At 40.9% G+C, this 17,303-nt stretch overlaps 1 protein-coding gene across 4 annotated transcripts in view; it reads right to left on the bottom strand.

The window, feature by feature from the left end:
• The window catches only part of mthfsd (methenyltetrahydrofolate synthetase domain containing), a 51,894-nt gene extending 34,933 nt beyond the window's left edge, over positions 1-16,961 (bottom strand). For 2 of the 4 annotated variants that reach the window (XM_072279918.1, XM_072279917.1), the window contains exons 1-2: positions 16,732-16,960; positions 3,578-3,681 (exon numbers count right to left, since the gene is read on the bottom strand). In XM_072279918.1, coding sequence (XP_072136019.1) covers positions 3,578-3,681; positions 16,732-16,759 — 132 coding nt within the window. In that variant the 5' untranslated portion in view covers positions 16,760-16,960. Of the gene's footprint in view, positions 1-3,577; positions 3,682-16,731 lie in introns of all 4 variants that reach the window. The other 2 variants (XM_072279920.1, XM_072279919.1) reach the window with 2 other exon arrangements.
• Between the last annotated feature and the right edge of the window lie 342 nt (positions 16,962-17,303).

Raw genomic sequence — 17,303 nt, 5'->3', positions numbered from 1 at the left:
ATCTCTTTCAGCAAAAGCAAAGAGCTGATTATTAAGTATAGGAGGAAGAAACTAGATGGCCATAAGCCAGTCTTTATTAGGGGAATGGAGGTCGAAAGGGTCAGTAATTTACAATTCCTTGATATTATCACTTCAGAGGTTTTGCCCTGGGACCAACACATGAGTGCCACTGCAAAGAAGGGAAGGCAGTGCCTCTACTTTCATAGAAGTTTGCACAGAATTGGCATGTCATCTAAAACTCTGACAAATTTCTATGGATTGTGATGAAAAACCAAGTTATCAGAAGATTGATGCTGATGAGAGAGATAAGAGAGACAAAGGGAGAAGCGTTCAAAATGTTATGGGAGAGGAGAGAGATTAACGAAAAGAGATACAGTCCTGAGTATTGACAGACCGGTTGCTTTGAACCTGAACTGTTTGAAGTTTGATGGACAGGCAATACCCCAGCAGGGGGATAAAAGGAACAGGTTCGCTAAGGCAAGACAGACACCACGAGATCATGAGATAACGAGACCCTGGAAGTGCGGTGTGCCCCCACAAGTTGGTGAGAGTTTGGAGGTCTGGTCGCGGGACCAACCATAGACGCACAGGGTGAAAAGGTATGATCGGCGGGAACCTGGTGTATGTGTCCGCCCTCGCCTGGGCGCCGGGTTCACCGCAGAAGAACGATCGTATCCGGAATGGAGAGGTCACAGTCGGTGACCTCAGAAGACATTAAAAGGGCTTGCTCGAAAGCTAACTGCGAGGAACATCAAAGGTCTGTTGAATCGAAATTTGCATTTGCTCTCTCTGTCTCTAACGACACAACAGCGATTACTGCGAACTGTACTCAGCTGAACTGAACTCTGCATCACTTGAGACTGATCATTTTACCCCTAGACTGCGATAGAGTTTGTTTGATTCCTATTATCCTAGTTCTGTGTACGTGTGTTTTATCATTGCTAACCTATTGCATTTATATCCTTACGATTAGAGTACTGTGTTACTTGTTTCTTTAATAAAACTTGCTTAGTTCCAGTAATCCAGACTCCAACTAAGTGGTCCATTTCTGCTGGTTTGGCAACCCAGTTACGGGGTACGTAACAGGATGCACGGAGTAGAATATCCTGACATCATGGCCTGGTATGAAAAAACACCAATGCCCAAGGAGAGAAAAGCCTACAAAAAGTGGTGGATATGTCTCAGTCCATCAGAGAAAAAGCACTCCGCACCACTGAGTACATCTACAAGGGACACAGCCACAAGAAAGCAGCATCCATCATCAAGGACCTCCACCATCCTGGCCACACTTCCTTTGCACTGCCGCCATCAGGTAGAAAGTAGAAGAACCATAGATCCACACCACCATGCTCAAACACAGTTATCGCCCTTCAACCATCAGGCTCCTGAACCAGCATGGATAACTTCACTCACCTCAACACTGAACTGATTCCACAACCGCTGGACTAACTTTCAAGGACCCTATCGCTCATGTTCTCAATATTGTTTGTTTATTTATTATTATTAATTATTTCTTTTTTATATTTGTATGGTTGTCTTTTTGCGCATTAGTTGTTTCTCAGCCTTTGTGTGCAGTTTTTCATTGATTTGATTATATTTCTTTGTTTTACATGCAAGAAAATGAATCTCAGAGAAGTATTTTGATAATAAATTAACTTCGAACTTTTGAGCTTTGAACTTCCAAGTTTCCTATAGAATCAAGGCCTAAATCTGTCCCCAAACCCCCTTTCTCTCATCCAAAAACCTCAATGCTATCTCCTTTCCTATGCCCTAGCCGGATAGATGATGTCTCGATTTCCCTCCACTGTCACCATTCTGCACCCCCTCAAATATAACATCAAACCTCACTCCGCCTACACAGGATGCATCCTCAGGCCCTTTCCAATCGGGTCTTCGACCCAGCACTTGCTGCAAACCCACATTTCTAGTGCTCACTTCATGAGGGCAGAGCTAGTGCAGGAATAACATTAGTCTAAGTTTAATTTGCAAGACCCACTCTGATGAACTCGATGACATTAGCAACTTGGCCAAGATCTACTTCTAGATAGTAATCCGCAAATCCTTGGTAAATGGCATACTACTTCTCAAAAGCAAACATTTCCTTCTGTAGCATAAATATATAATATTCTATAAAGATATTCAATCTTTATTTCCTGGACACTTGAAACAAAATTTAAATCAAAAAGCATATGTGACATTGTAAGCAATCCACACAAAGACAAAAAGCAGCATCCATCATCAAGGACCCACCATCCATCCAGGCCATGCTCCCTTCTTGCTGCTGCCATCAGGGAGGAGGTACAGGAGCCTTAGGTCCCAGACTACCAGGATGAAGAACAGTCATTACCCTTCAACCATCAGGCTCCTTAATCAGCATGGATAACTCGACTCACCTCAACACCCAAAAAAATATAGTAACAGTTGATTTCAATTAATTGTGGCATATCGAGACCAGTACATTTTGGCCCAATTAGCCGGTTTCATGGAAATAATTAAAAAGGTGTAAAAAAAAGACAAATTACCAAGTGACAAATTATATAATTAAATGAAATACAGAACAAATGAGAACACTATCAATACTACTAATACCAGTCCTGATGAAGGGCCTCGGCCTAATAAGTCGACTGTTTACTCTTTTCCATAGATGCTGCCTGGTCTGCCGACTTCCTCCAGCATTTTGTGTGTGTTGCTTTGGATTTCCAGCTTCTGCAGACTTTCTCGTGTTCGCAATACTACTACAGTACTATAAAACTGTGTATTAGTGCCTAATAGTTATCAACGGGGGAGTTCATCCAGTGTACGCTGCCATGTTCTTTTGATTGTAAATGAACAAATTCAGCACAGTAACCTAGTACAGATAACGGACTGGCTTCATACAATGCTTTTAACAATTGCATCATCCAAAACTTTATTTGCATTGTAACATTCAAGACGATTGTAAACATCCTCAAATACTTCGTAGTTCCAAACTTGCTGAAGTAGTAAAATTACTTCATTTTTCACTCCTGGCTGTTGCTGGCATCACAAGTCTCAATAGCTGAAACCGCAGTGAGCAAAACAGTTCTGAATTGTCATCGTGGTTATTTCCCACCAACTATCAGTGATTAAAAACCACTTTTTGAACAGAACCAGATGCAACTGATGCTAGTTAGAAACTGTTCTACAACAGTCTTGTGACATAATTAAGTGGCACAGTGTCTCAAATAAATGAAAGGAATCTTGGCTATTTTCTTTCTGGCTATTCTATTCCCTGTGTATAAAATCTTTAATTATTCTGTAAAAGTTTTTAAATAGAAGTTTTTAGTGTTCATTTTTTGCTCTAATTATGTGGGTTAATAGATAGCACTCTACTAATTCAGGAAATTTATTGAATCAGCTTACCGACACTGGATAGACTTTGACCATTTTATACAATTGTAAGACTATTTATTCACAGTAGCATATTGCCAACAGATTCATCTTCAGTCTGTTGGAATTGCTAAGCAAAACAAATGCCACTTGCTAATAATGTGCCTCAGTCAGAATTGCCTATTAGGAATCTAAAGAAAGAATTACAACTTCAACCCTGCAGTTTTACCTTGAAATTAGGGATTCTGCGGTGAACAGGTCTTGGGAAGTTTGCCAAATTTTTTTCCTCCATATAATCCCAAACCTTTTGCCGAATATCCCACTTTGTGACACCTAGGAAGAATTTACGAAACATTTAGTCTCTTGAATAGGTACATGAATATACACAGAATAGAATTGTGTAGGCAGAAGGGACTAGCTAGGCATTTAATTACTAACTTAACTAGTTAGTCACAATAACATGGACTAAGGCAGCGGTCCCCGACCAGTGCCAGGCCGCAAAGCATGCGCTACTGGGCCGCGAGGAAACAATATGATTTGGCGATATGAGTCAGCTGCACCTTTCCTCATTCACGGTTGAGCTTGAATGCATGCGAGGCCATGTCAGCGCGGGAAGGAGATCAACTACTCGAGCTTGCAAATGACGGCAGGCTGAAAAGTATGTTTGACATAACATCTCTGCCGGCATTCTGGATCAAAGTCAAGGCTGAATATCCTGAGATAGCCATGAAAGCACTGAAAACGTTGCTTCCATTTCCAACATATCTCTGCAATGAATGCAACGAAAACTAAATTGCGGAATAGACTGGACATTAGGAACCCTCTTCGAGTATCGTTGTCTCCCATCACCCCTCGATGGGACTGTCTTGTTGCAGGGAAACAAGCCCAGGGCTCCCACTGATTCAGCGATATTGGTGTGTTGCAATTATTTTATATGTTCATACGGGGAAAATATGTGCTGTGTGTTTAATATCCAAACGTTACTTAAAATATTATGATGCTATTGACTTATAAGTGACTTATATTACCATATAACAATTGCAGCACGGAAACAGACGATCTCTGCCTTTCTAGTCCGTGCCGAATGCTACTCTCACCTAGTCCCACCGACCTGCACTCAGCCCATAACCCTCCATTCCTTTCCTGTCCATATACTTATCCAATTTTTCTTTAAATGATAATATCGAACCTGCCTCTACCACTTCTACTGGAAGTTCGTTCGACACTTACTTCAAGCTCCCCTGTCCTCCCCTGATAATTGACTTATCACTATATTCATGCGAGGAAAATATGTGCTGTGTGTTTAATATTAAATTCATTAGATAAACCCTTTTAGAAACGAAATTGAGTGTATTAGCCACTTATTACCTATATTCCAGTCGTGATTAACTCCCCCCCACCAATCCCGAAAAGAATCGCCAAAAACGATTTGTAGGGGAAAAAATCGGCACGTACATGCACGCACGCTGGTGCCCGTTCACGGCTTCATGGTAATTGTAGTCTTTCTCGTGGTAAACACAATGTACTTGACTGCTACTCTTGTCCGTTGGCAACCCTACCCCACCCCCGGTCGGCCGGTCCGCAAGAATATTGTCAATAATAAACTGGTCCGCAGTGCAAAAAAGGTTGGGGACCCCTGGACTAAGGGGCCAGATCATTTGTTCTATTTTTCTATGTTTTACATTAAATTTCGGTCTATATTTCAATTTTACAGGCAGATTATTTTTCAATAAACTGAATGAACATCCAAACTTTGTTACGCAAAGAACTCAAATATTTCTTCTTTGAAAAGAGGCAGAATGTCAATTTTGGCAACAGAAAAATTATATTTATAATCCACATAATTTATTATCTGCTTGAAAATAGAATTTTAATTATTTGATTTTATTTACAGAAGTGGTATTTTTATTTGACCATGAAAGCCAATCAGCCCATGACTAACACAGCTTGCTTCACAGTCATAATCTTTTGAATTTTCTTGCCAATGAGAAATAAAATCTTAAATAAAATGTTTTATATACTCACTGCTGAAGTTTTTGTTCCAGCTCTGTAGATGTGACAAATAGGCATTTGTACTTCACATGACAGATGCACTGTTTCCCTGCACCATTCCAAACACCATGGTATTTCTTTCATCACACATTTAATATAAAACCACTGTCTGCTGAGAGCTGTTAACCGCTGCAAACCAGCAGCAGAATCTGCAACCAATCTGCTACTGAGAACACCATTTGACCGAGGACCTAGTAACAGTCAGCTATTAGGAGCATAGTTTCGCAACCCATTGTTGAAACATTAGAAGACTTACCTTTTTCCAACTGGCAATTCCATTTGTCTTTTCATTAAACATTCTAGTACTTTTTCGCATGTTTTACCATCCCCTTTCACCTAGTTCCACCATTTTTTTTTGTCATTTACACTGACGACGTCATGGCCATCCACTGCAACCAAGGAAGTCTCCAGTTGTGACGATCACCCATACCACTGGAATAAGGCTTCTGAAGTCGAGAGAGCGGAACTGCCACTGTGCAACGACTGTTCCACTTTAAAAGCTTTCCTACCATTATCACTGAAATTGACGGACATCCAACACACATTCTCTCCAGCCAAATCTTATCTTTTAATTTCCTTCTGTCCTCATGCTTTCTTTATAGAATAATATCTGCTTTACTCTGCACTAGTTTGATGAATGGCTCGTGACTTGAATCATTAACGTTGTTAATCTTTACAGAGCTTCTGCCGGAACTGATGAATATTTCTAATAACTTCTGTTTTATTTCAGATTTATGACATCTACATTACTTAGCTTCAGAAACAATGAAGTTTATACCACACTCTTCGTATTAGTATAACAGGCAAACTAATTCAATATGAGAACAGAATACACATAAAAGTTACTGGTGAACGCAGCAGGCCAGGCAGAATCTCTAGGAAGAGGTACAGTCGACGTTTCGGGCTGAGACCCTTCATCAGGACTAACTGAAGGAAGAGTGAGTAAGGGATTTGAAAGTTGGAGGGGGAGGGGGAGATCCAAAATGATAGGAGAAGACAGGAGGGGGAGGGATGGAGCCAAGAGCTGGACAGGTGATAGGCAAAAGGGATACGAGAGGATCATGAGACAGGAGGTCCGGGAAGAAAGACAAGGAGGGGGTGGGGGGACCCAGAGGATGGGCAAGGGGTATATTCAGAGGGACAGAGGGAGAAAAAGGAGAGTGAGAGAAAGAATGTGTGTATAAAAATAAGTAAAAGATGGGGTACGAGGGGGAGGTGGGGCATTAGCAGAAGTTAGAGAAGTTGATGTTCATGCCATCAGGTTGGAGGCTACCCAGACGGAATATAAGGTGTTGTTCCTCCAACTTGAGTCTGGCTTCATCTTTACAGTAGAGGAGGCCGTGGATAGACATGTCAGAATGGGAATGGGACGTGGAATTAAAATGTGTGGCCACTGGGAGATCCTGCTTTCTCTGGCGGACAGAGCGTACTCACTCTTCCTTCAGTTAGTCCTGACGAAGGGTCTCGGCCTGAAACGTCGACTGCACCTCTTCCTAGAGATGCTGCCTGGCCTGCTGCGTTCACCAGCAACTTTTATGTGTGTTGCTTGAATTTCCAGCATCTGCAGAATTCCGTTGTAGAGCGTAGGTGTTCAGCAAAGCGGTCTCCCAGTCTGCCAATATATAAAAGGCCACACTGGGAGCACCCCATCTGTCATTGGAGCAACACACATCAAAGTTACTGGTGAACGCAGCAGGCCAGGCAGAATCTCTAGGAAGAGGTACAGTCGACGTTTCAGGCTGAGACCCTTCATCAGGACTCCCGAAACGTTGACTGTACCTCTTCCTAGAGATGCTGCCTGGCCTGATGCGTTCACCAGCAACTTTTATGTGTGTTGCTTGAAATTTCAGCATCTGCAGATTTCCTCGTGAGAGCAGAATATTTTGTTCTTTATTAATTAGTAACTTAAAGTCAGCATCTGGAGCTATTATTACAGATGTTCAAGTTACTTTGAAAAACTAATAAGGCAAAGTCAACATAATTTTGTGACATGATTATAAGACCATAAGACAAAGGAGAAGAATTATGCCATTCGGCCCATTGAGTCTATTCTGCCATCTCATCATGGCTGATTTATTATCCCTCTCAACATTATTTTCCTTCCTTCTCCATGTAACCTTTGATGCCCTAACTAACAAGGAACTTATCAACCCGCATTTTAAATATACCCAATGACTTGGGGTCCACAGCCATCTATAGTAATGAATTCCACAGATTCACCACCCTCAGGCTAAAGAAATTTCTCTTCATCTCGGTTCTAAAGGGATGTCATTCCGTTCTGAGGCAGTGAGCTCTGATCCAAGTCTCCCCCACTATAGGAAACAGTCTCTCTGTGTACACTCTATCTGGATCTTTCAATATTCAGTAGATTGAGAGACAGACAATCGGAAGAAACAAAGGGACATATAAAAGGCTGCAAATTGCAACTCAGACCCGTTGGAGTAAGGGTACGTCCACACTACGCCGGATAATTTTGAAAACGCCAGTTTCGAGTAAAAACGACAGGTGTACACACTAAACGTTTTTCAAAATATCTCTGTCCACACTAACACGGATATTTGGGCGAATCTCCTCTACTGGGCATGCACAGGACACAGAGAAAACAAGCGAAGAGGAAACGGTATACTTAGTGCGCGTTTGTCCAGTTACAGACTAGAAAAACTTAAAAGGAATTGCTCTTGGCTCTCGCGCAGCAGGACTTAAAACTAAAACAAAAACAAATACTGGAGCATATGGAGGCAACCGACAGGGAGTTCATGGACAGTATGACCCAGCTGATGACAAACATTGAAAAACTGACTAACTCTGTTGCATTAATAAAGCGCCCTGTTAAATGTATAAAACATGTCTGCATCAGTGTTATCTTGTATTTCCATACAATGTTACGTTAGGCTGTTACACATCTATTGTCAGAGAAGTACTTGCATAAATAGGTAAGCCACCTTCATACAAGCAAGGACAGAAAACAGGGCAAAGTGAGTATACTTATTTATTCAGTAAGCTATGGGTCAAAGTATTTGGTGAGTACATTTCTAACTCTTCTCGTTGCCATCTGTTCTGAAATTGTTAGGTTCTGCGAAGCGCAGAATCAAATATCGCTGTGATGATTTTACGCTCTAGTATCAATTGTTTGGCGACAATAAAGTAGTAATAATAATAATAAGAAGAAAACAATGAAATGCCGCGCTGCTGCCATCTGTTGCGGCACGTCATGACTGCGGTTTTAGAAAGCTCTGGTTACCCCGTACACACTGCAACGGATATTAGGCGTTTTCAGATTTATTCACTCTGGAGACCTTTTCTGAAAATCTCCATTTTCGGGGACTGAAAACGCCATTTCAGTGTGGACAGAAGGTCAAAACGAAGAGAAAAAGCTCTGTTTTCAAAATTATCTGGCATAGTGTGGACGTAGCCTGAGATGGAACCAAAAAGAAAATGTTGGAAATGTCCAAGAGCTGGAGCAGTGTCTGTGGGGAGAGCAAATACTGAATTAACGTTAGAGTGTAACTGAATGACCTTTCAGTAGAACAGATCAGGTATGTTACATACAGAGGAAGTGAGTTACCTGAAATGGTTGAATTTATCATTGAGTCCTAGATGCAGCATGGTGTCCAGATGGAAGCTATTTCTCAGGCTCATGTTGAGCCTCACTGCTACAGTGCAGGGTTACTGTAAGGTTATTCATTTATAACATTAATTCAATATTTGCTCTCCCCACAGACACTGCTCAGTCTCCTGAGCATTCCAAACATTTTCTTTTTGGTTTCATCTCACTCCAACAGGTCTAAGCTGCATTTTGCAGCTTTTTATATGTCCCTTTGCTTGTTCTGTCTGTCTGTCTGTCTCTCAATCTACCAAATATTGAAAGGTCTAGATAGAGTGTACATAGGAAGACTACTTTCTATAATGGGGAGTCTCGGACCAGAGGGCACTGCCTCAGAACTGAAAGACATCCCTTTAGAACAGAAATGAAGAGCAATTTCTTTAACCAGATGGTGGTGAATCTGTGGAATTCATTGCCACAAATGGCTGTGGAGGCCTAGTCATTGGATATATTTAAAGTGGAGATTGATATGTTCTTGAGTAGTAAGAGCGTCAGAGATTATGGGGAGAAGGCAGGAAAATAAGGTTGAGAGGGAAAATAAATCAGGCATGATGGGATAGCAGAAGACTCAATAAGACGAATGACATAATTCTGTTTTTCTGTCTTATGGTTGTATAATTATGACACAAAATTATGTTGACATGGCCTTTTTTTTTCTAAATAACATGAACATATCTAATAATAGCTCCAGATGCTGACTTTAAATTACTAATTATGAAAGAACAAAAGATTCTGCTCTCACATTTAATTAATCCTATTATACTGATAAGAAAATTGTGATATAAACTTACAAGCTTCTGAAGCAAAGCAATGTATATGTTGTAAATATGAAATAAAACAGAAATTATTAGAAATATTCATCAGTTCCGGCAGAAGCTGTTGTAGAGATAAACATTGAGCCTCACTGGAACAGTACAGGGTTATTTATTTACAATATTAATTCAATATTTGTTCTCCCTGCAGACACTGCTCAGTCTCCTGAGCATTCCAAACATTTTCTTTTGGGTTTCAATTCACTCCAACAGATCTGAGATGCGCTTTGCAGCCTTTACGCATCCCTTTGCTTGTTCTGTCTCTTTCTCTCAAGAAGGCAACTTCATAAACAATACGTCACCAAGACAACTGTAGAGATAGTTTTTATCATATCTATCCCTCCCCAACTTTTTCACAATTTGTCTTGCCTCACTTTTGCAGTTCTAATATCTCCAACATGCAAAATGTAACTGTTTCTCGTTCCAAGGGTTTTCTTTTCTGTTTTACTTAATTTCAGATTTCCAGCAACTGCAGCTTTTTAATTTTCCATTTTTTTTTAAAGTTGCTTGGCAAGATGCAATGACAAATCTCAGATTCGTATTCTGTATATGTACTTTGAATCTTTTGACAGGTACAGTACACTGCAGGAAACAGTGCTGGCACCCCAGAAGTGGATTCGGCCTAGCACATCACAGGTAAAGTCCTTCCAACCATTAAGCACACCCTTATGAAATGCTGTCATAGGAAAGCAGCATCCATCATCAGAGATCCCCACCACCCAGGTTACGCTCATTTCTCACTGCTGCCATTAGCTAGAATGTACAATAGCCTCAGGACTCACACCACCAGGTTCGAGAAGTTACTACCACTCAACCATTAGGTTATTGAACAAAAGGGAAAAACTACACTCACCCGCCATCTATTGGGATGCCCCCACAACCAATGATCTCACTTAAGGACTCTTTATCCTGTTATCGCATGTTGTCATTATTTATTGCTATTTATTTATATATGCATTTGCACAGGTTGATCTTTCATTGATCCTGTTATAGTTACTATCTTATAGATTTGCTGAGTATGCCCACAGGAAAATAAATCTCAGTATTGTATGTGGTGACATAGATGTACTTTGATAATAAATTTCACTTTGTACTTTGAACATTTTACGAATTACATGAATGGCTTGAAGGATGGAAGCAGTTCCTTGGTCTAAGATTCACGAATAGTTGGTTTGCTACTACAACAATTAGACATACTGGCTGAATGCTATGAGTACAGCGATAATCGAATACAATAGGAAGATTATATTTTAGATACAGACAGGATTACTGAGATCACATCTGAAGTACAGTGCACATTACTGGTTCCCTGATTTATGGATGTAATGCACTAAAGCAGTTCAGAGAACAGTTACGAGTAGTAATACTTGTAATGGGTGGATTGTGTTTATTTTTTTTATTTTATTTAGAGATATGCACAGTAACAGGTCCTTCCGGCCCAATGAACCCCCACTGCCCAATTATATCTGTGTGACCAACTAACCTACTAATCTGAATGTCTTTGGAATGTGGGAGGAAACCAGAGCACCCAGAGGAAACCCACATGGTCACGGGGAGAACATACAAGCTCCTTACAGACAGCGGTGGCAAGATTTTATTGATAGACAACACTCAAATCTGCTGCTTCTGGAGGACTGAGAGGGAACTCGACTGGTAAGATGCAAATCCTGAGTGGTCATGAAAGGGTGGACGTGGAGTGGATGTTGCCTCTTTCAGGGGTTTCTAGCTACAGGTGGTCACTACTCAAAAACATTAAGTCAACCATTGAAGGTGAATATTTTTCTATAAGGTGTGTGGGCCTTTGGAACTCCTGTGCTCAAAAGGGCTGTGGAAGCAGAGTTGCTGAATATTTTCAGACAGAGGTGAATAGATTTGCGATAAACAAAGAGCAAAAGGTTACCCTGCATAGACAAGAATGCAGATTAAAAACGCATGACCTACTTCAATGGTAGAGCAAGCTCCATGGTCTGAGTGATTCACTCCTAATCCTAATTCAAATGGTTGGTTGGCATAGCTATAGCACTTCTTCCCAGCCTTGTCTCTTAATGTTCCTGATCTCCAGATATTTTATTGGCTCAATTTGCAACTCTGGAAGTCTTAATTTTTTTCCACAAATATTCTTCTTAGAATATTTAAACCTTGCAAATCAAAAGCATTAATTTATTACCTCTTTCTGCATTCCAAAATGTTTAGGTAAGATTTATTGCAGTAAATTGTTCAAAGTAGTTCTTACTAAGGAGTAAGTACAAATTCAGACCCTTGTCTGCAACACGCAGCCATAATCCTTGGATTTAAAAAGTGTACAGTGTGGCCAATGCTTTGATTTACCATTAATATTCAGCACTTTTATTGCTGTACATAAATATTTTAAAGTATCACATTGCTCACAGCTATCGTACATCATGAAAACAAAACATGACAAATGAGGCAGAAGACATGTCTGATTTTAATAAGGTTGCAAACTTAAGACTACGCCTCATAAAAAAAGCCATTTTTAAAAATAAGTAGAAGTAGCCCTGGAAATAGAATCTTTTGACAGGTAAAACGTTTTGTTCCTTTCTGATATCTAATGTTCACAACGCAACATAAATTCACCAAACCAATCACTTAAAAGAACAGTTTCTTGCAACCCCGGTGCTTACTGCATGTATCTTGTAAACTCTGCTGTAAAGTTCAAAAGGAAACTGGATTTATAACGGAAAGACTAAAAGTAAAACAGGCCCATGGAGAAAGAGCAAGAGATATTGTTTTTTGTGAAACAGAATGTGGGACTAATGCTCAAATGCAGGGATTCCCAATCATTTTATGCCATTGGCCCCAGCTACCAGCTGGGAGGTTTGTGGACCCCTGCTCTAACAAGATGGACAAAAGTCCTCCCTTTGTGCTAAATGATCCTATGCTGGATGCTTTTTAAACATGGTTTAAACATAATGGGATTTTATTTTATTTAGAGATACAGTGCAGAATAGGCCCTTCTGGGGCACTGCCCAGCAATCCACTGATTTAGCACTAGCCTAATCACAAGACAATTTACAATAACCAATACATCTTTGGACCATGGGAGGACACCAGAGCTCCGAGGAAACCTGAGCATCAACAGGGAGAGTGCCCTACGGATGGCATCGGAATTAATCTCCCAGCTCCTGAACGTCTCGAGCTGTAACTGTGTTGCACTAACTGCTACACTACCGTGAGATCCCAGAGGTGTTCCTTATAATTCAATTAACCTCCACTTTTGGGTGATACTTTTGAAAATTTATGTTTTATTTAAGCTTTAAAAGTCTAGTCAACAGCTTTCAGTAACCCTGCTGCTACTTCATAAGCAATGCTGACAAACTCCTCAAAAGAAATAATGTTTATTTATCTGACTGCACAAAGAGACAAATGACCTATGCAAACTTATGCAGTAATTTCTACACCTTAAATGAAAACCGAAAATACTGGAAACACTCAACAGGTCAGGTAACATCTGTGGAAAAAGAAACAAAGCCTATGTTTCAAATCAAAGACCCTTTATCAGAACTGAAAAGTGAAAAGACATCTTATTTATAAATTATGCAAATTAGCTATTTTGTATAAGTTATTGAAACGGTGTTTATTCCTTTTTGCATTAAGCATAAAAATGATCAGCAAAATGTGATGTACATGCATACTTAATTTGAATGAATTAAAAAATCACAACCCATTGATTTGCAACATCTTTTATGATATTGAGGAACTGCTTGTGGGTTGTATCCTCATCTTTCTTCCCTCCTGAGAATAGAGCCGTGGAGTAATACAGCACAGAAACAGACCCTTTGGCCCAAAATGTCCATGCTGACAACCCTGCCCGTCCCAGTGGCCCACGTCCACTCACATCACTGCAAGCCCCCCCCTCCATGTACCTATCCAAATACCTCTTAAAACAGGGCTTCATAACTATTTTTTATGCCATGCACCAATACTATTAAGCGAGGGGTCTGTGGATCCCAGACTGGAAATCCCTGTCTTAAAAGTTGCAATTGTACCTGCTTTGACCACTTCCTCTGGCAGATCATTTCAGATATGTGATCCTCTATGTAAAAATTTACCTGTCAGGTCTCTTTTACATCTCTCCCAGGCCTCCCCCTTACTGTGTTCCTGAGCCCCTTAGCTTTGGAATATTGAACCATAAACAAAAAGGTGTTCAGATTTCAACGGCAACCAATTTCTGTCATGTTCTGGAAATCACTTTCTAATATTATATATTTTTTTTAAATGCAAATGTTGAGCTTGCTACTGTGGAATTTTTTCAGTTGGAAAGGGAGTTGGCAAAAGCAATATGACTCGCTGGTTGGTGATGAGAGGCATCTGTTAAAATTTCAGACAGACTGTCCCTATTCAGTGAACAGAATAGACTCTCAACACAATAACACTGGACTGGATTGTGCTCACATGTACAGTTGCAAGAAAAAGTTTATGAACCATTTGCAGTTACCCAGTTTTCGGCATTAATTACTCATAAAATGTGGTCTGATCTTCATCTATGTCACAGTAATAGACAAACACAATCTGCCTAAGCTAATAACACACAATTGTACTTCTCATCAGTACTGTCTACACCATTTAAACAATCACAGTCTAGATTCAAAAAGTCTATGAGCCTCTAGGGTAATGCCTTCTACAAAGGCTATTTGGAATCAGGTGTTGCAATCAATGAGATGAGACTGGAGGTGTGGGTTGTAGAGCTGCTCTGGCCTATAAAAAAGACACAAAGTCAGATTACTGACAGAGTCTGCTCTTCTCAAGAAAAATCTGTTTATGTGCACCATGCCTCAATCAAAAAAACTGTCAGAGGACCTTAAAGGAAGAATTGTAGAGATGCATGAAGCTGGAAAAGGCTACAAAAGCATTTCTAAAGACCTTGAGTGTTCATCAGTCCACAGTAAGAGAAATTGTCTACTAATGGAGGAAATTCAGCACTGTTGCTACTCTCCCTAGGAGTGGGTGCCCTGCAAAGATCACACCAAGAGCACAACTTGGAATGCTGAAGGAGGTGAAAAAGAACCCAAGGGTAACAGCAAAAGACCTGCAGAAATCTCCAGAACTGCAGTCTCTGTTCATCTGTCCACTATAAGAAGGGCACTGAACAAGAATGGTTCACGGAAGGACAACAAAGAGGAAACTACTACTCTCCAAAAAAAAAATTACTGCTCATCTCAAGTTTGCAAAAGACAAAACCTGGATGTTCCACAATGCTTCTGGGACAATGTCTCGTGAACAGAAGAGACAAAAGTTGAACTTTTCAGCAGAACTGCACACCACTATGTTTTGAGGGAAAAGGGCAGGTACTGCACCCCAACACCAAATCCTCATCCCAACTATAAAGCATGGTGGAAGGAACATCTTGATTTGGGGCTGCTTTGCTGCCTCAGGGCCTCAACAGCTTATAATCTGTGAGGGAACAATGAATTCAAAATTGTATCAAGACACTTTACAGGAGAATGTCAGGGTAGCAGTCCATGACCTGAAGCTTAATAGAAGTTGGATGATACAACAAGACAATGATCCAAAACACAAGAGTAAATCAACAACAGAACGGTTAAAAAAAGAAGAAAATTAGTGTTTTGGAATGGCCAAATCAGAGTCCAGGCCTTAACCCATTTGAGATGCTGTGGCACAACCTGAAGCTGTTCATGCAAGGTATGCAAGAAATATTGATAAACTGAAACAGTTTTGTACGGAGGAACAGTCTAAAATCCCTCCTTGCTGTTGTGCAAGTCTAAGCAGCAGCTACAGGAAATGTTTGGCAGAGGTTATTGCTGCTGAAGAAGTCATAGTCATTATTAATCCTGGGGAAAATTGGTTTTCGTTACAGTTGCTCCATAAATAATATAGTAATAGAACCATAAATAGTTAAATAGTAATATGTAAATTATGCCAGTAAATTATGAAGTAAGTCCAGGACTATTGGCTCAGGATGCCTGACCCGCCAAGGGAGGAGTTGTAAAGTTTGATGGCCACAAGCAGGAATGACTTCCTATGACACTGAGTGCTGCAGCTTGGTGGAAGGTGCTACCAGTTATTAAATATATGGGTTCACATACTACTCCCAGCCTGGACTGTGAATAATTAAACAATGTGTTCAGTAAAGACAGGAAAAGTACAATTGTTTGTGCGTTATTAGTTTATGCAGATTGGTTTTGTCTATTATTGTGACCTAAATGAAGATCAGACCACATATTATGAGTAATTAATGCAGAAAGCCAGGGAACTGCAAAGTGTTCACAAACTGTAATTCACAGGTTCCCCCATCATATTGAGTGTGTTACTCTACAATTACAGGAACTGCAGATCGTACCGTGTTTAGGATAACGTTAGTTTAAGATTAAAAGGCCCTGATTAAAATTATCGCAACTTTGTTGTAGCGCATTTGTAGCTTCAGTAACTATTTGAATGTTGAAATGAACAACCATTTATCTGCCCTGCTGCCGAGTTATGGGGCACAAGTCACAAGAGAAACACACAAGAGCCTAACAATTACAAAGTGGGGTGCACATAAATGAACTCTCTAGATTTAATTTGGATCCACTGTAACACGCTAAAGTCATCAGGAGTCTAAGTGATATAACTGAAAATTTCCAGTCCCCCATCCCCTATTCCCGTGTATTGTGTCCAAAGCCCGGGTGACGTCGGGGTCATTTCAGTCCGTGACTGGGAACCCTGCTGGTTTGAGTCTCTCCCTTACCATGAACGCGAGCGGGGAGGCTGGAAATTAACACACACAGCCACGTGGGGTCTTGATTACTAACACTGGGCCACTTCAACGGCCAGGTTCTTAAATGGGGAGGGAGATGGCGCGATATAAAACGATAAGGCTTCTGCAAGCGTTTGTGTCCATGCCCGAGGATAAACAGACAAAGGTTCCCAAAGCTCCAAAGTACAGCGACCCCATACCAGGTTTTAACTTGATTGCAGGCTCCATGGGTCTGGCATTGATACAGAGGGTACCCGGCCGGCTGTGTGCTCCTGAACGGGGACCGTAACGGCCGATACGCAGTAGCCGAAAGAGTTATCGGAAGCAAAAAGGGAAACGTGGTTGTAACCTCGACTCCACACCAGGCCCTGGCCCTGCTACGGTGTAGCGAAAAGCCACGACTCGCTGTTCGCCCCGCCTCGTCCTGTCCTGTCCCGTCGCGTCCTGTTCAGTTCCGCCTCCACACTGAACCCGAAACAGTACGTCTCCTCCGTATAATGCCAGCTACAGCCTCCAAACCCCTCACCTATTTATATACTGTACCGTATTTATTAAACAGTAACAATGCAATCGTTAATTGGGTCTTTTCACTGTGAGTTGCACACAATACTGTATCGTAGAATGGAAACCTCTCTCCACGCCTGGCTTTATAAGCGACTGCAAGTCCGTAGGAAGAGCTGGGTGAATCATAGAGCCATGCAGCTGGCGCTTCGGCCCCACTGGTCCATGCCAACCAATTTGAATATCTGAGCTAGTTCCACTTGCCTATGTT

The sequence above is a fragment of the Mobula birostris genome, chromosome 15, assembly GCF_030028105.1.
Source record: "Mobula birostris isolate sMobBir1 chromosome 15, sMobBir1.hap1, whole genome shotgun sequence".
NCBI lineage: Eukaryota > Metazoa > Chordata > Chondrichthyes > Myliobatiformes > Myliobatidae > Mobula > Mobula birostris.
Note: the sequence above shows the minus strand (reverse complement) of the source record. Positions and strands in the feature narration are given on the sequence as shown.